Source organism: Clinocottus analis, unplaced genomic scaffold (genome assembly GCF_023055335.1).
Source record: "Clinocottus analis isolate CAN_PGR_092001 unplaced genomic scaffold, fCliAna1.0.p SCAF_13, whole genome shotgun sequence".
Classification (NCBI taxonomy): Eukaryota; Metazoa; Chordata; class Actinopteri; order Perciformes; family Cottidae; genus Clinocottus; species Clinocottus analis.
In genome coordinates, this window is record NW_027175854.1 from 2,372,328 (window position 1) to 2,398,539 (window position 26,212).

At 41.6% G+C, this 26,212-nt stretch overlaps 3 protein-coding genes across 3 annotated transcripts; 1 reads left to right on the forward strand and 2 right to left on the reverse strand.

Annotated features, from left to right (window-relative positions):
- Nucleotides 1-7,954: 7,954 nt before the first annotated feature.
- Nucleotides 7,955-11,271, reverse strand: LOC137783854 (ADP-ribosylation factor-like protein 3). The gene is made up of 6 exons (XM_068574191.1): nucleotides 11,243-11,271; nucleotides 9,920-10,063; nucleotides 9,682-9,798; nucleotides 9,510-9,560; nucleotides 9,095-9,280; nucleotides 7,955-8,061 (listed from the first exon to the last, which is right to left on the reverse strand). The coding sequence occupies exons 1-6, from the start codon at nucleotides 11,243-11,245 to the stop codon at nucleotides 8,014-8,016; spliced, it is 549 nt and encodes a 182-aa protein (XP_068430292.1). The 5' UTR covers nucleotides 11,246-11,271; the 3' UTR covers nucleotides 7,955-8,013.
- A 661-nt stretch (nucleotides 11,272-11,932) lies between these two features.
- Nucleotides 11,933-18,379, forward strand: wbp1 (WW domain binding protein 1). The gene is made up of 4 exons (XM_068573799.1): nucleotides 11,933-12,138; nucleotides 12,888-12,990; nucleotides 13,297-13,464; nucleotides 14,475-18,379. The coding sequence occupies exons 1-4, from the start codon at nucleotides 12,076-12,078 to the stop codon at nucleotides 15,029-15,031; spliced, it is 891 nt and encodes a 296-aa protein (XP_068429900.1). The 5' UTR covers nucleotides 11,933-12,075; the 3' UTR covers nucleotides 15,032-18,379.
- Nucleotides 18,380-19,373: 994 nt separating this feature from the next.
- On the reverse strand, nucleotides 19,374-25,298 carry lman2la (lectin, mannose-binding 2-like a). The gene is made up of 9 exons (XM_068573798.1): nucleotides 25,109-25,298; nucleotides 24,314-24,432; nucleotides 23,380-23,497; nucleotides 23,221-23,303; nucleotides 23,051-23,083; nucleotides 22,445-22,606; nucleotides 21,831-21,945; nucleotides 21,531-21,656; nucleotides 19,374-21,363 (listed from the first exon to the last, which is right to left on the reverse strand). Exons 1-9 carry the CDS (start codon nucleotides 25,296-25,298, stop codon nucleotides 21,221-21,223), a joined length of 1,089 nt encoding a protein of 362 aa, XP_068429899.1. The 3' UTR covers nucleotides 19,374-21,220.
- Between the last annotated feature and the right edge of the window lie 914 nt (nucleotides 25,299-26,212).

Consider the following 26,212-nt stretch of genomic DNA (forward strand, 5'->3'; position numbering starts at 1 on the left):
ATCTCACGTGTGGAGAAAGCTCTCATCTAAACATGATACATGCATTCCACATGGAGAGATAAACACTCACACATGTACACAAACACAGGCACCGCGTCAAAACACACACACACACAAACACGCACACACACACAGCGCAAGTTGGAATTGGGAAAATGGGGTTGCCCCTACAACTCAAGTGTGACTCCCCATTCCAAATGATAAATTGATGGCCAGAAAAATGGATTTGTTTTCAACTAGTAACACATCAAAGAAATAATAATTCTGTGCGAGGGAGAGTGGCGGGATGATGAATGGGGTGGACAGCTAGATCACAACGGAGCAATGGAGTGAGTGAGAGAGAGGGAGAGAGAGAGAGGTGAAGCGGTAGGATGTGAGGGAGAAACTGTAAAATCAACACGCAAACAAAACACTGTCAGACGGCTGGTTTTGTGCGTTTTGTCGCAGGACAACTTTGATCCTGTGCGGTCTCAATTGGTCAAATCAAACACCTGAATGTTAGGCCTGTATCTGTTTGGGTCTGTTGGACATCTCACTCAGAAACCATTAATACGCTGCTATGGTTGCTTTTTCTCCACTGAGAGGATTATCACATTGAGCCATGAGGAGCATTAGTGCAGATTCATCTCAGAGGTGACGGATAAAGTTCAAGTTCTCCCACATCAAATTGGAAAAATATTTCCGATGGACCCGGAGAAACAGAATCAGAACATAAATTTCCCCAAAAGTGTTGCGAAAAGTTGGAGGCACACTTTTGTCCAAAATATCCGTATATATTTTAGCACTATGATCCAAAAGAGGAACTAATGAGCCGAACTAAGACCATGAAAAACAGCCAAAGTACATTAAAGTATAGGGACACAAACAAGTGAGCCTATTTTTAAGCATCATACTAAAAGAAGTAGTATATAAAATGTAAGTATTATGATTAAACTGCATAAATACATAGTTTATTTCCTTTTTTTTAAAAGTATCCAATATAAATTGAATGTCTCCTGATTAAAGCAATATTATTATTAACTATTCTTAAAAAGGAGGAAGAGCTTCATACAGGGATTGGTTGAATTGTATTTGTACACAAAAATATTATCCCTAAAAATATGAACTCACACTTCATATTTTGGTATTGTCTGTTGGCTAAATCGAGGATGTGAAAATACACTCAGTACTTCACGTTTAGCATTACAGGTGACTTGTCTCACCACTATCGGCCCTGTTATCTGAATATCTATGGACTCTCAGAGATGTCCTTTAAATACAACTTTTCATAACAGGTTGTTGCTTTTTAGTGAACACAGAATCAACCAAAGCTATTTCCTATGAACAACATTTCAGTTTTTGTAAAGCAGGGAAATCAGTCGTTTTAAGCAGTAGCCTCACCGGACGTTGATATGAGGACAACAAAAGGAAACAGGTGTATCTCAGTCACATCACCTCCCGATGTATGAATTAAGGAATGCCAATCTCCAACGTATCCTAAAAACAAACCCATCTTTATTCTTTCTCTTGCAGCTCACTCCTCCCACTCAACTCTCATCCCACTCAGATAGTCATCTCGCTCAGGTAATAATCGTTAGCATGAGCACTAAAATCACATCATCATGATCATCATCATTATCATCATCGTCCCCTGGACCCAATACACTTACGATCATAGTGAGAGCCAGTAATAACACAATTGCGTACAGTCACACAGCACATATTCACACAGTCTTCAGGATGTTATTTGGACTGCCATCGTGCACAGCAGATCATTAAATGGAAGAGGTGTTCTTCCCACTCGTTTGCTTCCTTCCCTCCAGCTTTTTAAAACTGTGCGATGTCTATACCCTATGTGTGTGTTTTCATCCCGCTCATTTTTTTCCCAACCATATCTTATTTCTATTCTTTTTTTTTTCTCCTCCCACCCTCCCTCCTCACACTCTCCTCTCCCCTTCGCAGTGATTGATGGAGTAAGGCAACGGAGCACAGAGCAACGTGTGGCCAACAGTCCAAGACAGCCTGCATCTGAGAGGGAAAGAGAGAGAGGTTGGTGTGGTGGTGAGGAGGAGGAGGAGGAGGAGGAGGGTGGGGATTAAACGAAGAGAGAGGTAAAAGGGAGGGAAGAGAGGAGGAAGGGAATGGGGAGTCTGAGTGAGAGTGAGAGAGAGAAGGGGAGGGAGGAAGAGAGAGAGCATGAGAGAGAGAGGGGAGCTCAGCTGAAAGCCACAGACTTAATTCTATGCATCATTAAGCAGTCTCACTCAATGCAACATCCCCTATACATCATCCACGCTCAGTAAACACAACGGTGACATTACATTAGCAACTGCAAATGAATTTTCTTTTTAGAAGGAAATTGAGAATACTCTCTTTCTCTCCCTCTCTTTTACCCTCTCTGGCACTCGCAAAGCTTCGGCGTAGGCCATAAAAGGCAGGGAGATATAAACAAAATAAAAACAAACAGTATTTCCCTTTTCTCTATTGCCTCTGTGATGACACACGTACACACACGCACACACGCACACACACTGTTTGTCGGACACAACAGTGCAGAGATTTGTGCACAAATACACACCGCTGTTCCGCTGTAATTTATTTAAGCAACATAAACGTGGACATTTATTTATACTGCCGCAGGCTATACAGATTATTTTTATTTAAAGATGAGGTAACACTTAAGCTGTTAGTGTTGTTACTGTGATATCTCTGAGTGTCTTCTCAGTTTGTTAAACTACATCTAGTCCTCGAGCTGGTGGCTCTAGCTATTTACTTTTTTCATTACATTTTAAGAAGGTTCAACCAAACAAACTAGTTCTCACATAGAGATCAGTTGTTACTGCAATATGTTGTGTAACTGAAACAACTCAGAAACGTATGTTAGCTTCCTACTTTAGCACGTTTAGACGAGTGAAAAAGGTGCTATGGACGATAAGACTGATAAGACTTAATCAAAATGCTGTTTTATGATGATGTACAATTTCAAATACCTAGTGAACAAGTAGAAAATGTGATGTCATCGTTAGCTTAAATGGCCAAATATCGTCAGCTAACTCCATGAATACCTCCATGAATACTATCATCAAAATGCTGTTAATAAGGATGTAAGCTTACAAAAACCTCTCATAGATTACAATTTTTACAGCTTAATAAGATAACATTAGCTTAATAAGATATTCCCCTATCACTCTAAAAACTAACCACATGAACTCTGCTGGCTCGTCCTGAAGGATTTAAAGGACGTTGCTTGATGAAGATGTTGTTCCAATGGCAGCATTGGACTAAACGTTATGTTAGCGTTATCTTAAACGGATATCTTCCTGTCACTCTGAATCTCATGAATTTACCGACTCACACACACATATGTGTGTGTGTGCACGTATAAACAAAACACATTCAGACCTGCGTGAATAAAGGATGGTCTGGTTGGTCAAATATATTGTAAAACCCACAACAACTGTTATTCTTGGCAGTTATGTAGCTTTGTATTGGGCGGGGTTGCAGAATTTGCAAATACTTATTATTTAATGGTGGTTAACTCAATTTCGTAATCACTAGATTGAAACAAGGTAGTATTTAAGAATTTAAGAAAGCACAAACTTAAGAATGGATTCATCAATATGGTGCTGCCCAATCCTGAGCCCACACTACACACACACACACACACACACACACACACACACACACACACACACACACACACACACACACACACACACATTTTAGCTGCAATGCCTAAGAACATAAATTATCAAGCAAGTCAAATGAATAATTATGTTTTTATTGCACAAATTATGCCCTGTCTCCTAAACTAGCCAGTCTCTGAAGCCTGGGAAATCTATTAAGGCTGTGCAATAGATCATCCCATCCACTGTGGCGTGTATATAGATCGGTCGGCTCATTTGAGGAATATTGAATCGGTTACAGTAAAGTAAGCCCCTGGATTGAGTCAAATGTAAAAATCCATGCATGTGTGAGGAGCTGTCAGTGTGCGCTGTAATGACGGATGGCGCTGGGTCTCTGTTTCAGCGAGAGGTGATAAAAAGTGTTATTATGAGTGCCGGGGAGGGACAAGGAGAGTGGGGGAGAAACAGAGAAAAGAGAATTGGACCAGATCCGTCAAATGATAAGAGCAATCAGTCAATCTGTGAACGTTTCGGACGACGAAAAAGTGTTATTTCCTCCCAGTGCAGTTGGAGTCAAGGGTCGGTGAGGGGTCAAGAGCATGACCTCTGACCTCGTGCTATAGCGAAGAGTGAGACACTTGTCAGTCAGATATTGATTTATGGCCCTTACAGTTAAGCCATGTTATTATCTATTGAACATGATTGCTTTCCAATTGCAGTGATTTGTAGAGAAACTACTTTAACACAAAAGCAGTGACAAGGAGTTGATTAGTGAGTACAACGATTTTTTTCTTTAAAAGATATGGGAAATCATCCTAATGCAAACTAATTTCTCTTTACATCATGAATATCACACTTTCACCTGTTTTGAACATTAAAAAAAAACACAAGCATAAAGCATAAAGTATGCACTTGCAGATTTGATCGTACAAATTCTGAAATAAAAGTGCAGACGCACAATCCGATCCTCCAGCGCTCTACCTGCTAAATTAGCTAAATGGCAAGTCAGTCAAAATGATAGCGTGTCTCTGCATTACCACACAAGCTCTTGCTTCACCCTGACATCGCTCCCTTTCTGCTTCCTGTCTCATCAAACGGAGCCCTGGACCCCCTACCGGGCCGACCCCCTCGCGCTCTGCGTCTGACCCGCTCTGAGGTGTGAACCTCCGTCCCCCAGCTGATAGAGCCTCCCGATCATTTTTATAGTCCCCATCCCTCGCTGTTTATGACTCTGCAGTTTGATTAAAGCAAAGGGGGCTTAAAGAGGTAAGAGCCCCAGAGAGGCACACACACACACACACACACACACACACACACACACACACACACACACACACACACATCAAAGGAGCTATGAGAGGAATGTGGACATTTGTCGTTTGTTTTATCATCCAGTACCAGCACTTATCTGCTTAATCATAAAGGATTGGCCTGGGAATGAGGCAGGAGGGACGCTGTGCTGGCCGGACAAACTCTCCTCAACACTGTAATTGTTACTGGAGGGATGAGCCAGATTCATTTTGGTTGTTGTAGCTTACAAGGTACATGGGAGTTTAATTTGAGGGGGCAGCAGAAGAACACTTACATTACAAGTCCAGGCAGAGGACAAACTGTTGCTGTTACGGTAAAGATGCTTCTGAGTGATTCAGCTGCAGTTGTTCCACCATATCTGCTCCTTAACATTACAGTTAAGATAATCGGTTCCCTTTTTATTGGGTTGAACATGAGTGGAATAAATATTTAGTGGTCTTTGTTCTCTTGCAAGACATTATTGATGCAGAGTTAACAATATTATGATACATTATCAATACATCCTGGAAGGAACTAATTATTTCTATTATTGATTGATCTGCCCATTATCTTCTTGATTAATGCAATAATTGTATGGTCTTTTAAATATAAAAGAAAACATGTCCCTCACAAATTCTCTTCCAAAAGATTTTCAATGAAATCAAATGAGAGAAAGAAAAGCAGCACATCTTCATATTAGAAATGCTAGACCCATATATTTCCCTTTTATTACAGATATTATTTTATAGAAATTATTTTTTTAAATTTACATTAGCTGTGTCGACTTCAAATACATACATGCATAGTGTGTGGCCCTGTGAAATTAGCGGAGAACTGAAACACTCAAATAATGCAAAATGTAATCCTGTTTTAGAAGCATTTCATCTTTAGAGTAGGTTTTTCTCCTCAGTAGTACATGTTTGTATTGTAGATGTCTGCCTTGTAATATATCGTATCACAGAATCACCTTTGATGCATTACCATTGGAATCACGAGTCAACTATATGAGAGGACACATAAAGTTTATGTACATGCTTTGGTTAACTACCGGTCTCAAAATATGTAGTTCTTTTATGACATCAGCTTCACACTACCTAAAAGCACCTCTGCATGTTTCTTGAGGTGTGGTTGAGGATGTATCCCACCCTGCTGCTGTAGCACCAAAGTGACTGAGCTGTAGTTACAGTGTGTGAGACACACAACACTTTAATTAAGTCACAGGATCTCGCCCCCCTTCTCTCTCTCTCTCTCTGGCCCTGAGAGTCAATCAGACTCTCTGCCCTTCGTTTCCCCTGTGTGGGAGGCCGGTGTGTGGGCCTGAGTAGCTGGGAAAGTCCCATGATTTATGGCCTTTGCAGGCCTCACTGCCCCTCACCTCGTTCATGATAGAGCCAGAGGTAACGAGGACTGGTTGCTCCAATCCACTCTTCTATTTGCTAAATCCAATTTTATTCATTTGGGATTTAAAGGCACTTCACACCGTTTGCCATGTGATGCACACACTATTGGTAGATAAAATTGGAAAGATTTATCAGAGTACTTCTATGTGTAATTGGGTATATTTCTTACAGGCTGAGCGATAATCACACGGATTAGATGTTAATGATTAAGCACTCCAAAGGAAGAGACGGGGCATTTTATTCTCAGTCTCACATGGTAGGGTTTCATTTCCTTATTCATTACTTTTTTTCCCTCTTCTCTCTTTTGGTGTATGCTCCATAGAGCCTTGTAAAAGTGTTGGATGCATTTGCACGAGCAAATTGAAAGTAGCTTCAACTGGATAACGGTCGGTATGAAAATCTGTTGTGGCTTAATATTTAGCTTGTGGCTCTTGAGCCTGGTCAAATGTTTGACACGGCTGTATCAACAATATTCAAGTGCACTGCATTGCTGATAACACACTACCAAACGAGAGCGAAGCCCACGTTGAATCATCGTGAGGCATTCCACACTTATTTCAGTCTCCATCGGAGGATCAAGCAACTCTGACATATTAAAATCAACCAACCCAACATACATAGAGGGACGCACACGAACACACTCACCAGCGGCAGCAGGGCGGTAACTCAAGGCCAAAGGAGGAGGTTTATTTTTTATCATGGGTAAAGGCGCCAAATCATGTTGGTATGAAGGGGGCTATATAAATGCAAATTGTATTGGAGAGCTATTAGTCCTGGAAAAGGTTTGTATGTAAATGCCCTATAGGACCACAGCGGCGCACTCGGCCAGTTCAGATTAGTGGGCTTTGTGGCAAAAGTGCTGCAAAAGACAAAACAGAAAGAATAGACAGAATATGCAATTGCCTTGTGGTAAATCATGGTGAACAAGGTGAGCAGCTGAGTAATTGAATGACCAAGGTGTTTCTGTAGGGTTTATTGTGTATGCAAGAGAGATGCATGGAGGTCTGTTACCTGTGTGCATTTGTAAGTGTCCATGCTTTATGGTCATTTTCTTCATGGTACAGATCTTTTCTGGACCTAAGCAGAACAGAAGTGAGGCCATAAGCAGCTCTGTGAAGGTGTAAATTGGCAAAATGTTGAAGCATCCCTAAATGAATTATATATATTATAAATGATGATGGCCTGGCTTGTTTATGGCCTTATACCTCAAGATTAGACTTTGGGGTTAGCAATGGAGCATACTATATAGACTGGAGAAAGGATTGGCGATTATCAAATGATCAAATCAAATATGACACGGGATGCCACGACGTCCATGGCAAGTAGTAGATTTAATAATTAGGCATTTAGTTTTGAGAGACAACACTAGCGCAAGGCCGCCCTCTAGCTTTAAATACAGAGACTCACAGTCATATGACATCATGAATCCAGCATACAAAATACAAAATTGTATTCATGTATACATACCAAGTACCACATTACAAAAATAACTGTCTGCACAACAAGTCAGAGTCAAACTTTTTTACAATATATACATTACAAGATATGCATTGACAGTTTAGATGTTATCATCATTGTGTTAAAAACCTATACTTAGTTTTTATTCTGCCAGGTGAAGACAGACTGACAAAAGTGGTTCTAATAAAAAAACAAAAAACATTAGTGTCATTGATAGCAAAAGTCAAATACAAAGTGCAACTGCAGTTGTTTATTATTAATTATTTCCTTCCAAACCTTATATTTTTGCAAACCCAGGTCATGCCATCCTGTAAAGAAGCACACAATTTGTTCGTGGTGTTAAAATTAGTGAGATGTAATCCATGTAAGCCACAGCTTTAAAATATGTTTACAGGACAGGGTTTAATGCCACTATAATTAGTCAGGAGATAGGACTGTAACCAATTTAACAACTCAACTTGTTTTCCTATTGCGGCTGGTGAGGACATTCTCATAGGATCCATTTCTACATATGGTAGAGACACAACAGCAAAGCCTCTTTGCTTGTTAGAAACATGCTTAACTTGGGACCTTTAATCCAGACAATCTTATAAATAGCATGTATCGGTTGAGTCGGGAGACGTCCTGTCCTCAGTTCTACACCCACAGGCTGAACAGATCCTAACTGCAGAGTTGCTGCTGGATGGTAACACTTTATAATAACTGCACACTATGAAACATTAGTTAAGTATGAGTAAACACTTAATTCATCATTTGTAAAGCATTGTACCACACTTTATATAAATGATGGATTCACCATTTGTAAATGAAGTATATAATGCTTCATAGCGTTCAGTTATGATAAAGTGTTATATTGAGGCCACTGCTGCCTCTAACACGACCAAATATTACAGAGACTCACAACAATAACACTAAACACTTTATAATAACTGCACGCAAAGAAGCATTATATAATACCTAATTTACAAATGGGGAATCCATCATTTTTAAAGTGTGGAAGAATACTTGATAAATTATGAATTAAGTGCTTACTCATACTTAATGCTTCATAGCGTGCAGATATTAAAAAAGTGTTACCGGACGTTTTAAAGCAATATTAACAATATTACCATTTTGTCGTCGGTGGAGCTGTCGTCCTATTGTACATCCTAAATTCCTTCTGAAGTTGTGTTTATTAGCTTACCTTTCGCTGCTGCCTCTGAATATAATCAAACTAACTAAAAAATAAATAGAAAATCACATGTTCGCTTGGTCCTGTCAGTTCTCAAAACTGATTGCCACTCTGCAGCCCATGCTGTCTCAATCCTTGCTGTGTTTGCAGACGGTGTGCACGATATTTACCTGCACCCCCTCAGAAGTGACTGCTGAGCAGGCCTGGACCTGCCACATTCGATCCCGGATGGTGTGCAGATGGAGACTCTCTGCCAGCTCAGATGCTGGGGTGGCTGTCATCAGGTCCTGCTTGTTGGCAAATATTAGCAGTGGGACAGCAGCGAGCTTGTCCTCATCCAGCAGCTCAGACAGCTCCTGGAGGAACAGACACACAAGGGTTGTCCGTGATATGTGGGACATATGTGTATTGGAGACAAAATGAATTATGAAATTTACTTTTTGGCTTTAATTGCACTCAACTCCATCAGAAGATATGTTTGAATAAGAGTCTGCACTCCTACAATGAGCATATTTTCCTTAATAAATCACACACAAAATATTTTTATCATTGCACTTTAAAATAAAACTGTATTGGAGATCTCACCAGGCTTGTCTCATCAAACCTTTTCTTGTCCGAGCTGTCAATCACATAGATCTGCAAACAACACAGTCATATATATATTAGCACAATTGTTAATAACTTGGATGACGGATGTTGAATGGATTTAATTCTGGCTATTGGAACAACCAGTTTAATTACATCAAAGACTATCTACCAGTAAATCGGTGTTCTCAAAATAATTCCTCCAGTAGGGGCGGATCTTGCGCTGACCTCCAATGTCCCAAACATTCAACTTGAAACCAGCTGATTGAACACTCTTAATATTGAAGCCCTGTCGAAAGATGACATGCATTGTTTTACACAGGTGAATTAAAGCCTGATTACAAAATCGGGTGACAGTTAATAAATGTATCAATGTGAGAACATGTGTGTGTGTGTGTGTATAATTGTACTTGTGTGGGGGTGATGTGGCTGATATCTTCTGCTGCCAGCTGTTTCAGCAGAGTGGTCTTTCCAGCATTGTCCAAGCCAAGCAACAGTAAGCGCACCTCCTGTTCGGGAGTCTGCTTCAGCCGCCGAAGAATGGACAACAGGCCCTTTGGGTGCATATTAGAGGTGTTGTGACTTCATTGGAACAGCGGGTTCAAAGATGACATCGGGAAACCTGCTTGCACTTTCTCATTATGTTGTAACATGGCCTAAGCTGTATCAGGTAGAGCAGAAATCCTCGCAGGCCAGCATGGCGTCAGGGGTTGGCAGAGGATGCGCAGCGTGTACAGGAGGTTTAACACTCACCTCACGCCAAGAACCTTCTTCTAGAGCGTGAGGACTTAGCTGTTAGCCGTTTGCAGAGACCTATGTATCGGGCCAAAAGCTCTCATTGGCCAAGATTAAGCATGAGGACAGTGGATGAGTCGTGTCTAGAGGGTGGTGGGGAAGGATTTGGCTCAAGCCATTTATCTTGTAGTGTGCTCTGTTAAGATGACAATGTTGTCTCTGAACTCTGTGACATGTGCTGTGCCAAATGTAAAAAGCGTCTTTGTGTATCTTAAAAAGCACTATATAAGTTGAAATTATTATTATTATTATTATTATTATTATTATTATTATTATTATTATTATAAAACAACTAATTTTCAACTAATTTTCTGTCCATAAAAAATGGACCCTTAAAGTAATAATTTCAGCACGTCATTGCACACATTTTTCAGATATCTATTTTGCAACTTTGGAATTTGTGGTTTGTTGTCTTCTTTTTATATATTTACTGATCTGTTCCCCAGATATCTTCATATCATTTATAATATATATATTTAACTACTGTTAAATTTGTATTGTTGGGAATGATCCCAAAGGGAGAATCAAACATTGTTTACATCGAAACCAATACAATTTTCAAATTGCTATTTTTCAGTGACAACTCATTATCATTGACAGCGTCAGTATTCACCTATTGTTGGTATTCTTTCACTGTGATAAATAAAACTAATGCAGTAGTTTTCTATCCAATTATCTCGCTAACTAGGTGCCCTATTCAATTAAATGTTACTTGTTGTCAAAGTCTCAACGTACTAAACTATACTACTAATATGCATTTTAACACAACATTCACTGTCATGCAATGCTAGCAAGCTGTAGCTGTAACAGTTTTCAGTAACACACAGGTCTTGACTTGAAACAACAACTATGACCAATGAAAATACAAACTGAAATGTCCAAGTTATTTAATGAATGAATGGATTCCAAAGTCCCGGCTTTGAATCGTTATAACTCACCATGTTTTCTTCAGGTGTCGTGACTGTGGCCGCTTGCTCCGACTACGTGGATTAACATCTTTGCAACCATGCTTGTTGGTAAAACAACTGTTAACTTGTTGCTGTGACGTCAGCGTAAACAACGTGACAGCATCGCTCCGCAGGAAAACTAAAAACAACGGAGGACCAAAAAATGCACCATGCAAAATAAGAGATACAAAAATAACAACATTTACTGTACATTTTGATTTGGTCTTTCTTTTACTGTGAACATACTTGATTTTTATTGATGTATTGTTTAATAGATTATTAACTATTCATATACGTGCACATCCGGTAGTTGTATTCAGCATAGACTCATTACCATGTGACAGTTGATTCGAGAAAACCTAAACTGAGAATGAACCTTTCACTGTTGATAAGTGCTAATCTAAACGATAGCTACATTGTAAATACATAACAAGTAATTACATTATTAAATACGATTTTTGTTTTAGCAGCACGGTTTTTAAGTAACTTGAATGTTTTCACTTTTTGATCCATGACTAACTACAAGTCGATAACGCTTCTTCCGGTTGCAATTTGCCATTAAAAGAACAGGAAGAATTTAATTTGTAAAAGTGAAATTAGAGGTTTTCACAGGCGCGCACGCAGCGCCCCCTGGAGTTGAAAAGGCGCCGGCGGTTCGTGTTACTTACTACTGTTTCTGAGTCAAGGAACAACAAAAACATGTCCGAGTGCGGCAAGCTGAACAGTTAACCTGCAACAGCCTCCTTCGTTAAAACCTCGATAGTCAACGATTCGACCGACTGCTATATGATTCCCGTCGTGTTAACGGCCGACAACCCGGAAAGATGCCGCAGAAAGCACTGGGATCCATTGTAGGTCTTCTTTGTACCGGGACCTGTCTAGTGCAGGTAAGCCCGTCGCCAGCGCTCCCGGGGTCGGCTGACGCTCTCACTCGACGCCGCGGCTCCTGGGGTGGGGGAAGGCCCTCTGCGATCCTTTTTGTCTCCTCCACAAAGGAAACTGGGCACGGTTCGCGTATGACGTCACCGAGTCAAAGTTTTCGTTTATATCTCGACAGCTAACTTGCTAGACGATGTTTAGGTCGTAGCTCCGAGATGCACGAATGCGTTTTTATTATCTTATTTTCACAGTTTGAAAACCAAGTGTATCAAGATTAACGTTAGCCATTGCTAACCGGTACCAGGCAGTCATCCCCAGTTTATCCAGCTTGATCCCCAACAATAATCACTGTTTTAAACTTTAAATCGAAGTAAATTCACGAGGTTGATTTTATTTGCATTGATTTTATCTGCAACATTGTTGACGTGTTGACCTTGTTTGGCAGCAGCATTGACGTCATTGGTTTATTGATACAGGAAACTCTCAAAAGCAAAGGATGTTCTCGATAATTGGCAACATCCCTCTGTAATATAACATATCTGAATGTAAATATTTCTATGTATACACAAGCGTTACAGTACAGCAACTTAACACGGACGTGCAAACATACTAAAATACCAAGGCTAAATAGATTCGAGAAGTAGGTCAGTCTATCAACAGCTTGCGAAGTGGTTTCTTGTTTACTCGTGTGATTGGCTTTAACTTTGTGTACCCCTCGTGTGACTTTAACTTTGTGTACCCCTCGTGTGTATTTAAGGGGAAGGAGTTCTGTTTCGGGGTAAACAATGAGCAGTACCGCTGTGAGATGGGGTACTGCTGCGGAGAGACAGAATGCTGCACCTACTACTATGAGCTCTGGTGTAAGTTACTCTTTCTTTCCCCAATTCGTTATTCGTATGAATCCCATGTTTTTGTTTGTATCTCAAACCTGTTGTCCATTTCATTCAGATAATGAAGGTTTAATCTCTCAAAATGTGCATTGATTTGCTAAATATGTGTTGTGATATTCTCAGATTCGTTTCACTATCACAAAAAAATATACAGAAAAGTCAAAAATGACATTTGAATGCAAATGCACTTATAGTCCTTGGCCTTGTTTCGTGTCAGCGGAAGCCTGGCTCGGTTCACAAGTTGCCTAGAGTTAAGGATCTGTCCCCCCCTGATAGGGTTCTGGTTGGTATGGACCCTCATCATCATGCTGAGCTGCTGCTGTGCCTACCGGCATCGGAGGGTTAAGATGCGCCTTCAGCAGGAGCAACGCCAACGTGAGATCAGCCTCATGGCCTACCAAGGAGCCTCCAGCTCCTTCATTTCCCCTCCGCCGCTCAATCTGAGTGAGTAGTCTTTGTTTGCTATGTGGACGTTAAACAGTTTTACCGTTGGATAAGGAGGGCTCTCTTAGCGGAAATGTTGAATATGCATGTTTAATCCCGACTAGGAGTTGTGGTGGTGTAAGCATAAAACCCAGAAAATCTTTTCTACAGCAACTATTTCCAACATGTGCTCATGGTCCTGCTGGGAGATTCAATTACGGCTAAGTCTGCCCTGAGATGTCTCAGGAGACTATAGTAGTTGCTATACAATATGGTTGTCTTTGATGTCTCTGCTAGCCTATCTCACAAATTGACGCAATCCTACATGCTTGATGTTTGCAGCGCATAAGAGTCAGGACTTTGAAATTGCCGATCTCCACCTCCCAAAGTACAATACAATGCACAGTGAATCTCACAATCTTTGTCACTCGATATACTTCTCGGAGCAGCTGTTTTCTTAATTTTCCTGAATGAAAAGAGAGAGAGTCGTATCTTTTTTTTTTATAATCGGAGGCGCTGATCTTCATCCCGAACTAATACTCCTCTGCAGATAATTTGTATATTGTCAGAAGGGCATCAGATAGTAGAGATGCCACCTTAAGGTCAGTGGACAGTGATACTGTGTTCCCTCATATCACAAACCAGAGTGGGACAAGGCGTTCTCTTGTTCAGAGTCTGAGGCCCACAGTGAACATGTTTGACTTAATGTGAAGAATTAAACACAACTCTACACAGACAGAGACACACACAGCTATTCTATCATTGCTGTTGAAGCTCTTCCCTCACGACATCATGGTTATAGCCATTATAGTCATTAGTCAGTATCATAGAGGACTAGACGGCAAATATTAACACCTGAGAAGCTGGAACCAGTTAATTTCTTTGCCATTATAGCTTACAAAAATGTCAATTCTATTAATTTGACTAATTTATAATTAAAAAAAATGTATATTGTCACACTTCATGGGTGTACAACTGCCTTTTTATGGGGAGGATTGTTGTTTAAAGCTGTTTGATTTGTGGACTTTCAGGGTTCTGGAACGACTGCAAGCTTCCTGACTATGAAGAGGTAGTGGGTCACCCCCCGACACCACCTCCTCCTTACTCTGAAAACCCCCTTGAGACTACTCCAGCCCTCCTCCCTCAAGTGAGTCAGCCGGACGCCACGGTGCCACGACCCCTGCCCGAGGCCGACTCGAGGGTGGACAGTCGGGCCTCGGGCTCATCATCGGACCAGGAAGCGGTGTCGATGTCGATCCAAGCACAATGTCTGGCAGAGGAGAATGTGGAGGCTTCAATGATGGTTGCGGCGGAAGAAGAGGAGGATGAGGAGGAGGAGGAGGAGGATGAGGAGCTCGTCACTCGACGTCGCCACGTAACTGGCGACTCCGGGATTGAGGTGTGCGTTTGCCAGCTGGACGAGGGCTCGGGGCTTGAGGAGGAAAGCGACGAGGAGCACCGGATGTGCAAGGTCACCGGTCAGGACTGCTGCTCCGGACACCAGCGGCAGACCTTCAGACCGAAGGAGCCGCCCTCTGAGCTGCCCAGCCAGACTGCCAGCACCAGCACGGGAGATCACATGGTGTGAGCATCAGCGTAACTAAACCAGCCAACCAGCGTGGCTTTCTGCCTCACGCAGGGTGATATTGTTATCATCATCATCATCATCATCATCATCATCATCATCCACACCATCATCACAGAGACTGTTTGTGTTTGAATTCCTTGAACTAACAATCAGGAGTGCTGTTAAGATTATCATAACTAATCTTTAATGGCTCCTGACGAGGAAATATGAATAACATTGAACGGACAAACTTTTGCTTTTTCATTTTTCTGCTTTTCTTTTAGTGGAGAAACCAGCAAACACATTTGGTATGTTTTTTGTTTTTTTTGTTAGTGATAAATTAGAGAGTGTCACGGTTCGTGAGACGACAACAATTGATTGTGACTGAAACCAGAATTGACTCTCCTCCACTCTCCTTGGGCACTGCGGTCATGTTTCTGTTTCTGTCTCGGCACTATCCTTAGTCATAACATGTCTGGCCATCCCTTCATTTGACATTTTACCTCCGGCGGGACGGTCAGCGAGGAGCATACCAACGCGGTCAACAACATTTCTCCCCTATCTTCACCATGACTGAGGCAGAGGAGTCCAAAACAAACTTCTTGACAACAGGAACCACTGGCGCACACTCTTTCTTTTTTACCCAAAGCTGTGTGTGTGCTGTGAAATCTAGGGCACAGCTGCATGGCATGATGATGTCAGCTCTGAGGTCATTGCGATGAGCGTCTGGTGTGAAGTCTGTGGGATTCTTTTGCATCGAGAGTGGGGGAGACTGTTCACCCACAAATGGCAGAGGAAGGATTCAAGGAGGAGTTCTGTTTTGTCTTTGAGGTTTTAAATGTCTCTCCCCTCCCCCAACCCTTTTCTTTCTCTTTGATATCCATATTGTGGTCACCACTTAGCATGACTGTAAGGAAGGATTAGTGATTTAATAATTGTGTGTGCCTCATCGCCCCCACTTCGGCGTCTGACTGCATTAAAACAGAGAAGCGACACATTTAGTAATCAATAATAAGCCTTGTGGCTCTGTGTTTTAGTTACTGTTGTATGTCAGAGTGTATAGTGGCAGCATTAAATAGTATATAGTAGTATATAGTTCATAATGGATGGACTTGCTTTTTTAAAATTTCATAATCAGCTTTGCATCAATAAAGGCTGCAACAAAGCTCCTGTTGGGGCGCTGCGAGGGTGCGTACTATGAGTGGAGTAGGGACGGGTTGAGTCTTGTGCGTTTTGTATCTTTATAGTGCTGCAGCATCTGGTTGTAGTACATGCTTAGCACTGAGGTGGATTAACTATTAAAAGCACTGGTATTTTTGCATGAGGCATGAATTTTTTTGTGTTTTGTATTTGAGTTCATAAGTATGTTTTAGTTGCTGAGCTACTTGCTTTGCTCATCTGTTTTTTTTTTTTTCATCAAAATGATAGTGAACAACTGCACCCAGATGTTGCGGTCAAGTAATGGACTGTGGGGTTAAGTTTGATTGACACATGACTGTGTGAGACACGCTACGCTGTTGTGCTGGTAGTTGGTAAGCTGTTGCTGTCTCTCCGTCCACCCCGCTCTTCTCGGCGTGAGGGGATTTGCGGTGGTATTTTCCGTTGGCGGCGGGGGGAGGTCGAGGTGAACGCAGGCTCTGCTCTGCAATCCAGTCAGCGTTGGCACAGCTGCAGAATCTATTGTGTCTAACCGCATGCTGCTGTGTTGCATGTCACTTGCCCAACACATGGCACGGTATGTATTCAAAAGGAAAGCAGTCAGACTGCTTGTTGAGACGGGAAAACCGCCGCGAAAAAAAACTTGTGATTTGTCTGAAGATAAAAGAGGCGAGCGGTAACTGACAAGTCGGTGAATGTTTCTTTGAAAATTTTTGTTCGAAACAATGTCCAACATCTTTTACTCTCTCTGATACTGTGTGTCAAAATGGGCACAGTGTAGACTCGGGTCAGTGCGTCTGCTCCACACACGCTCACAAAGCACTCCTCATTGCCTTTCATCATTGTTGCAGTGTACAAACCCATCAAAGATATTTAAAAAAAAGTCCTGGAGTCCGTATCTTGGCTTAATAAGCGGTTTAAACTTCTTAAAATATAGCTAATCATCATACTTTTCCAGGAAATTCCACCATTACATACAAGCCAGATAAATTTCTTCAGGTATTGCAGTGGCACAAGTGGAAAACAATACAGAAGGGCCACTGAGTGCAACCAAAATATTAATAGAGAGTGAAAGAAAATTGAGATGCATGGCGGCCTAAGGCTCAAAATGAAAGAAGATTTAGTTTCATGTTCATTAAATGGGTCTAATCCAACATGCCGTTAGCGGCCCCTTTGTGTTGTGTAGTCGAGCAGGTGCTTATATATATGAAGCCAAACTAACATGACAACGACCTTTTCAGAGGAGCTGTTACACTGTGAGCATGACTGCACACCCATTAGCAGAGGCAATATAAGACATTTCTTTTGACCAACACACCTCAAGCTGCCTCTACAGAGCAAAAGTCTGGCGTCTGGAACTACACAACACAACGTGCTACTGCCTTATTAGTGTCTGCGTAGTTTCTGTTCAGCTGCGATAGTTGTGTTGTTCTCGTCATGGTTGCTTCAGAGCGGAGCAGTGCTTCTGTGCATCGAGCTTATTCTGACAACGTGCGCTCGCTTCAAGAGGAGAGGATGTGGTTTCAAAAACGCCGAAAGCCGCAAGATTGAAACTGTCCTGTTATGAAGAGTTTTATTCGCATTTTTTTTGTGTTGATCTTAAATTCCTGTGTGTGTTTAGTTAGTTGTGGCACTGACGGAGTTAGTCAAGACCAATTTTTGAGTTTGCGCTCGTCCTGTTTTTCGCAGGTGGTCTGTGATGTTAACTGGCTTGAAACTTTGTTTTGTTTTCTATGTTTTAGTTGTGATTCTTTCTTTGTGTTTGGAGGACAAAAGTGAACTCCAACATGAGATTGCTTTGTAACCTACTTGCGAAGGTGCATTTGACTTAATTGTATCCACATGTTGACACAATAAAGGGCGTGGGGAGGATATGGGGTTCTTTGTGCATGAGGGAACTGGAGATTCATAGTTTTCTCATTGCCAAACAACTGCTATGCCTCTGGTGTTCTCTGGTTTTCACATGTTTACAGAGATTAAGGGCTATATCAGTCATCAAGTGTTGACAAAAATCCATCTATCCATTTATCATCCATCCCTTCCACTGAGTGATTCATCTCCTCTGTGTTCACTAAAAGCCACAGTTGCCGAGATCCACTATCTGAACATGGTCCGCTTTTGGGGTTTGGATGTTATTTTGATGTTGTTGTTGGTGGAGCTCATATTTAACTATAGCTGATTGTATAGGACCGCGTACCCCCCCCCTACCCCCCCTCCCTCCCTTAATAATAATAACAAACCTTTCTCATGTAACTGCATGTGTGGTTGTGATGAGAGTTTTACTTGACAGTGACTTCACCCTCCACCCGGCCAACTGCTCTGCATGTGGACCCCTTGGAAACATCCGAGCACATCCACCCACGCAGATGTGTCTGCTATCTCCACGCCGCACAGATCGTCACTGTGTGTGTGTGTGTGTGTGTTTGTCAAGACGGTACCCCGCTCTCAGGGTTATCTTTTAACGAGCAGTGCTCGAGGTCTAAATCGACACCTTTTTTTTGACCCACCAGTCTCGTAAAGCCAAAGCAGTTCTTCCCCTCTCCCCACAGTCGTCTGCTTTTTATTTCTGCATCACACGTCTCTGTAGTCTATTGTACTTTACTCAACTAGGCTATGCAAAAACATAAAGTTACGGTTATATATGCTGCGACCCCTTTCTCTCTCACTGTGTCATTTGTCTGTGGTCTCCAGTACAAGCAATACAACGGAGTTCTTGTGACACTGCACTGTACTGTAATCTACTTTGGTTGGTGTGCGTACTTGTATTTGTTTAAGAAAACTTGTAGAAACAACTTGTAATGCTACCTGCGTTGACGTGAGAACGTGGGTTCAGTGTCCGCTGAGGGGCCTCGAGAGAAGAAGCCATTCTTGTTTGTATATTTTTTTTTTCTGCTTGCATCCTCAACCACTAATACTTTCTACCCCTGACTTCTGGATGAACCACATTAAGATATTTAAACCTGAGGGGAATTGTGAGTGTTTTGTTTGGAGTAATTCATGTTTGATACCTGTAATCTGTTCATCACTTTTCCATCCCTCATGTTTGTTGCACTAATTCAATGTGTTGGTTTTCTCAGTAAAAGCAACAGCTCTGTTCTTTTTCACGGACTGTCGCCTTTAATCCTCAGTTGTTACAGCGCCATCAATTTCAAAACTTTTATATATTATACATATGAAAGACCTCAACATGGAACACAGTCAGCTTCAATTTAGACACATTTGAATGATGCAGACATACTCTGAATCATTGTTTCGAAACAACTTTAATTTATTTTTTTCAACCGTAGATTGATTCCAACGGGATAGTTGAGCTTTTTTATTTTGCCAAAATGAGAAACATGTTACTTTGAGAAGGAAGCGGGACATTACAAACACACAGACTGTTTCTACATGGTTTTGCTGATACCTTTTAAACAAACTAAAGTTAGTAAAGTGGTAAAAGAGAAACCTTTCAAAGCACTGAACGCTTTAAAATCCTATGAGTAAGAAGTCTGCTGTGTACTCGTTGGGTCATCGTTTGTATTTTATTTTTTTAATAAAACAAAGCTTGGCACTCAACTGATCAATGTGTGCCATTTCTTGACTCAAAACCTTTCCCAAGCAGCCTTTTGTTCCACCCTGGTATGTTGTTTTAAACATTTCTAAAGCCTGGAGGGAGAAAAAAAAACAGTTTCTTTGATAAACAATAACCATGTTGGTCTTGTTTGGTCTTTAATGAGGCAATAAAAATCACTCCGGACAAAGACACTGGATGGATACACGAGGCACACGGTTTTCATACAAACATACAGAATATGAAAATAAATAAAGTTGGGCGTTTGTCAAAGGCTCCAGGGAAAACAAAGGAAGTCCTCGGTCATTGCACAATTGAAAACAAAGCACCACCTCGAACTACATCTGTTGACATGAGGGCTGTAACCATTTCCACAACAGAAACAAATCCAGTGGTGTGGGTCCGCCACAGCTCGCCAACACCTCCATCCAAAGGACGCAGCTTGTTCAGTTCTGCAAAAGCATGTGCGTCGTCTGACACACAAACACCGCGGTGGTGTTTTTACAACACAAAAGAAACGCAAACAAAAAGTCATTTTAGTGTACAATGTGCAAAGTAAAACAAAAGTCTGCAAAAGGAAAATTATGACGCTAAATGAGCCGTCATTTACTTCAGTGCAAAGTTCATTCTTGGCATTTTTTGTTTTAAACTGATCCAACATTTTTTTTTTTTTTAAATACACACATACAATCTGGTGAAAGGGAACAGTGACAGATTGAATTGAAAGATTTCCCGAAACACAAAATCGTTGCCACATGCATCAATGAGACAGCTTTCCATGGAAACCAAGCGTGGCGGCAGCCTGGACGATTCAGAGAAGCAATAATCTCAACAAATATCATGCATACTACAGCTAGAGGGTGAGAATATTCAACATACTATATAGAATATACTCGGGAGTCAAAATGACGAGTAGGTAAAAAGCACAGCTTTTTCTAAAGCAAAGAAGAGTCAAGATGCATCTTTAAGGATCAAACAGTAAAGATGGCGTTATTAGTTTTTACTGCTTTTTGGTTAGTGCTTAAAGTCATAATGTAGAATAGGAAAACACTGGATACTTATATATTTATATTTATCAAAGCCATGAAATCAACATCAGTGAACTGAGAATTTGTATAATTTCTTCTTCTTTTTTTTTACATTTAGCAAATGCAGAAAACGGTGCCGAATAAAGTAGCTGCTCATAACTGCACGTCTGCCGTGTAACGAGTACAGAGGTGGAGATGGTAAGGCCGAGTCGGTGTGTGTCAGGCAGGGGCTGCGGGCGAAGAGAAAGTCCTCCTACTGCATCGTGACGACCAATGGCAAAGTTGGACAATGGCTTTTTGTAGCAGGCGATGCGTCGACTCCGTCTCCTGTCAAGAAAGTGTCCTCAGGATAAAACTACTGACCGACAGCAGGGTCTCTCTTTTTGTCTCGCTGGGTTGGGTCCACGAACCACAGCAGTCATCACAATCACCTCCTCCATCTTTTTTTTTTCCTCAATTGTTTGTCCTCTCTCAGTAGAAGCGCTTGCGGCGGTTCTCGTTCCAGTGGCTGTAAACCACCAGGCCGATGACGAGGAGGAAGATACAACCCAGCATGGAGAAGAGCACGGTGAAGAAAATGGCGATTCCACTCATCCCTTGTTCAGCGTGACCCACTGGAAGAGAGAGGACGACAGTTCAAAAGGAAGGAAGGGTGAAAGCGGGTGGATGGAGAGATGAGAAGGAAGGTGATTAAAGATGGAGAGAGTGACCAGCAGCAGAAAGAAGACAGAAGTAGAGAGGGAGGGAGTGGCCTTCTTGTAATTGTGTGCATCTTTCTTACATCGGAGTAGCTCCATGTTATCCACGCTGGGTATAGTGATCTCCTCTTCGTCCTCCTCCTCGTCCTCCTTTGGACTCCGCAATACCGTCAGTTGGTAGAGTTTCAGGGAAATGATATCATGGTTATCTGTACATTGAGAATCACAGGGAGAAAAAAATAAAAGCATCACGTGAGTTCACGTGACTTTTCAGCCAAATTTGTAATATTTTGATTACTCAAAAGATCAAGTCTCTGAGTTTTAACGGTAATTTCACGAGTCAATCACAGCCTGACAAGCCACAGTACATACATACACATTACCTGAGAGGTCTCCTGTGACGGCTGTAGCTCCAAAGTAATAGCCGAGGGGAAGTCGCACCCCGGGTAGGTCAAGGCAGTCCCTCCACTCATGTTGTCCGTCGATGTCGATCATCACCTGATCAACAGAAGCGACTCAGTGACTTCATGAAGGCCACTGAATGTAAAAACCTGGGCGGCCGGTTCATCTCAGTTCTGCGCCCCAAATGAAGTTTACTGAGTTATATGAATGACTATGTGAGTGAAGCGTAGAAACCCAGGAAACTCTTTGGACATGGTGGCTTCAATAAAAATGTTTGCAAGTAACAGGTTAAATAGTTGGACAGCCCAAAGACATGCAGTTTAGGTTAATTGGACTCTAAATTGCCCGTAGGTGTGAATGTGAGCGTGAATGGTTGTCTGTCTCTATGTCTGCCCTGCGATGGACTGGCGACTTGTCCAAGGTGAACCCTGCCTTCGCCCATTGACAGCTGGGATCGGCTCCAGCGCCCTGCGAGCCTAAACAGGATAAGCGGTTTGGTAATGGATGGATGGATGGATAGATGTGGTGATGAGTAAGTCTCTGCATGTGCTCAGCACTGTCATGAGTCAAGATAATTGCAGACCGAGTCTCTCACCGTGAGCCTGCGGCGGACGTATCGGATGAAGAGGAAGGAGTCATGTTTGAGGTTGCGCACCATGGCGTTGCAGCCGCCCAGCTCTGAGGGCCGACCGTCCCGCTCGTGGTCGTAGCTGATGCTGCCGTTCCCGACCATGGCCAGTACGAAGGGGAAGATCCTCTTGCGGTCAAAGGAGGGGAAGAGAGAGATGAGGAAATACTCCTGAAACACCTTAAACTAGCCCCTCATCATAGGCTGACGTGCATCGGCGTGCAGGCTTTAGACTGAATGAAGAAAAGAGGCTCGACCTTATTTTAAGGTTGAAGAACTTGCATTGGCTGTTTTACTTAAATGACGTGGAGTTGCATGCTTTACTCGTTAATATGGCTGACCTTAATACTTGTTTTATTATTTTTGTGTTATTTTATGAGCCTTTTTTGAACACATTACTCTGATTAAGACGCAGCAAATGTGCAGGCACCAAAACAACAACAACAACAACAAAAATATATCAGTTTTGTTTAAAATTACGGGTGTATTTGAAGTCAGAGAAGCATGCGTAAGGACCAACAGAGGCTGTACAAAGAGGTAAGACAGGAGTGGGATCATGGAAAAGATGCTTACCTGTGTGCGAGGAGTATATCTTTTCTTCTGCGCCTGACTCAAGTGGTTGCACAAAAGAACACAAAGAAAGCCCTTTTACACACATTTTCAAGAACACGTGTGCACGGCTTGCCCTCAACCCCGAACTTCCCCCCAACACCTAAGGTATAAGCAGTGCTACTCCATCATACCTCGAGGTGTTTCTCCTCATTGGGATACGTGTCCACAAACACGCCCAAGCCAGTGAAGTTGTCCATGTTTCCAAATACAGGACCTGTAAAACAATAAGAGGGCAGAGTGTTGACAGTAGTATTTTAAGGAGATGAAGTAAGATTTCCTTTAGCGCTTACCTTTTTGCACACGTTCCTTCGTGTACCAAATGGCCAGCCCATCGCCATTCAGGTTCTTCTTTCCTTTCCCGTGAATCTTAAAGTGCACCTGCATCTCCCAGTCCGTCAGGTGGCAAGGCTAGAAACACACACGGATAAAATAAAGCCTCTGAAACACACGGTGGCGGTTTAACGACCCGGCAATAAACATACAAGACCAAAAACAACCTGATGGCCAAAACATAAATAGAAGCCTGGCATCACTTTTATTTGTGTTTTTTCTTTAGCCTGGTTGGGTTGAGGTCAAGGAGGAAAGAGGAAACACAAAACTAACGTTGAGTTCAGTGTCATTCAGGTTGGCGTATTAGAGACATGAGGCTGGTTCGCCCGACCGCAGTCAGCAGATGACGAGAATATTTATTGTGGTTTTGTGATGAGGTCCAACCAGGTTACATCATTGAGGAAGATGTCAAATTGTCTGAAAGCATTAACCAGCTGCTGAAACATCCTGCCACACCAAACCCAAACGTAATCTGTTTTTTACTAGCGAATAATAACACATGTAATGTGACGCATACAGTGAATATGATTTAACAGTCATTGATAGCCAGTACTACCACTGCTGTACAACTGCATGGTATGCACCGTGTTTATCAGCATTTATCATGATATGGGTAGACTAAATACTAGAAACACCTCTCTGACTACCACAATACAATTCAGCAGCATCACAAATAATTGTGTAGCCTTTATCTGGGTAAGATATACTGCAGGGGTGTTTTATCAGACTGCATTAGTTTGGCTTCAAATAATAAAGTGGCAATTGAGTGTACAAGCCTGTTTCACTTCCTCTTGTATTTGAGGGCTCTAACTCTCCCTCTCATCTGCATCCTGTGTCTACTGCCTCTGAATGTAATTTAACTCTTGCATAGCACAAGACAGTGTGTAGACTCACCAGGCGGCTCCACACTGCCCCCTGCCGGCTCTGCATGTCAGGTGTGAGCCGCACCTGCTCTGTGGTTACCATGGCATCCCCCATAAGCTCCCAGTGCGAGGAGCCAAAGGATCCCACACCTGAGAGCACACACACACGCACACGCACACACACACACACGCACATAGCGTGAGCACAGATGACACAGCACAATAGAGATCAGTGACCCTCCGTGATGAATTAAAACTTTTGTTTGAGGGAGGAAAGTAAGAACTAAAAGGTCTTTATGAAAGGAAAAAAAAAGAAATATATTTTATATATAGTGTGTGTGTGTGTATATATATATATATATATATATATATATATATATATATATATATATATATATATATATACATACTTACGTTATGTAACGCTATATTATACACACATACTGTATACACACACACGCACAGATGTAACGATATATATATATATATATATATATATATATATATATATATATATATATATATATATATGGAGATATACATACACGTAAATACATATTAGCTGTATTATATACATATACACATATATGCATATATACACACACACCAGTGTTGACAGTATAACAGGCTGAATGCAACAGCAGCAAGGTTCCTCTGAGGAACCTTCCGCTGAGGAAGAAAAGCATTGTACAACAAATGAATAACATTTACAGAATAAAAGACAGAAACACATGCGGCTAGTCAGATGGTCATGAGTTGTTCTGGAAACATCTGTCCCTCAGCCTGCCCGCGTGAGCGGTATATATAACGGGTGAGATAGCGTTACCTTGGTATGGCTTGGAAAGGGAGTACTCCCGCTTCAAAAACTCTTCCATTTCATGGTCATCGTCGGCAAAACACCGGCTTGTGGCAAAAATAAGGAAAGCGAAAGTCCAGCATGATTTAAAAGACATTATTTTCCGTCTGAATGGTGATTTCGGCTCCCAATAATTATTTCTACTGCTGGCGGTAGCCATCGTAGGTCAAAACTAAGCCCACTAACTCGTGAGCTTCCTTCCCATTGGTTGACTGTGTTGCATGGCGAGCCCCCATTGGTCCGTGTGAGTTTCAATCAAAATGCACGCTTTTAATTGGCTGTACTGTGCTATAGTCGTTTTAGATAATAGTGTCAATAGTGAGAATTAATCAATCAATTAATTATTTAAATTGGAAGTATACGGCAGCGGTAATTATATAAATATACATTATGCTAATCGTAATCTTATTAACAATTCAGGTACTTCTTTGGGAAACCAATAAAGTCTTTCTTTATATACATACCTGGGACATTCATGAACTATACTGCACTACAGTATTTGAATAAGCATAACTTCATGGTAAATGTATCTTTCTTAGCTCTTAATAATCCATCTGTTTGTCAAAATTTGATCATATGTGTTTTGTTTGTTTATAAAAATCTTGATCTGTAAAGTAACTAACGTCTCCAGCTGTTAATATGTCAAGAATATTTCCCTCTGAAATGTAGTAGTATAAAGAAATATAAAATATAAATGCTTGATTAAAGTAAAAGCACTTGAAATTAGTAGATTGCTTTAAATGTAGTTATGTTCAACTACTGTGCGTGTTTTAAAAGAAACTGAAAACAAATTTAAATTCAACTTTATTTCAGACACGTGGGTCCATATCAAATAATAAATACATACAATACAATCCAAGAACACCAAACACATACGTGTAATAACTGCAGTGTATAGAGGCATTTTTCCATGAGGGGCAGTAAAGTAATGCAGTAGTTTTGCTGCCACCTTGTGGTACGCTGCCAGTCGGATGCTGTTTGTGTGTGTGGGTGTGTCCGTGTGTGTAGAGTTAAGACCACGCCCCCTTCACGGTCGCCGCCGTGTGTCGGATTTCTCGCTGCTTTTGCCGACTG

Coding starts and splice junctions, on each gene's coding strand:
- LOC137783854 (XM_068574191.1), bottom strand. Junction 9,799..9,919: donor GCCACATCACCCCCACACAA/GTACAATTATAC, acceptor ATCTTTCGACAG/GGCTTCAATATTAAGAGTGT. Junction 8,062..9,094: donor TCACTTCTGAGGGGGTGCAG/GTAAATATCGTG, acceptor GCTTCTTTACAG/GATGGCATGACCTGGGTTTG.
- wbp1 (XM_068573799.1), top strand. CDS start 12,076: ATGCCGCAGAAAGCACTGGGATCCATTGTAGGTCTTCTTTGTACCGGG. Junction 12,139..12,887: donor CCGGGACCTGTCTAGTGCAG/GTAAGCCCGTCG, acceptor TGTGTATTTAAG/GGGAAGGAGTTCTGTTTCGG. Junction 13,465..14,474: donor CCCTCCGCCGCTCAATCTGA/GTGAGTAGTCTT, acceptor GTGGACTTTCAG/GGTTCTGGAACGACTGCAAG.
- lman2la (XM_068573798.1), bottom strand. CDS start 25,298: ATGGCTACCGCCAGCAGTAGAAATAATTATTGGGAGCCGAAATCACCA. Junction 24,433..25,108: donor CCTTTCCAAGCCATACCAAG/GTAACGCTATCT, acceptor GTGTGCTCTCAG/GTGTGGGATCCTTTGGCTCC. Junction 21,364..21,530: donor TAACATGGAGCTACTCCGAT/GTAAGAAAGATG, acceptor TCTCTCTTCCAG/TGGGTCACGCTGAACAAGGG.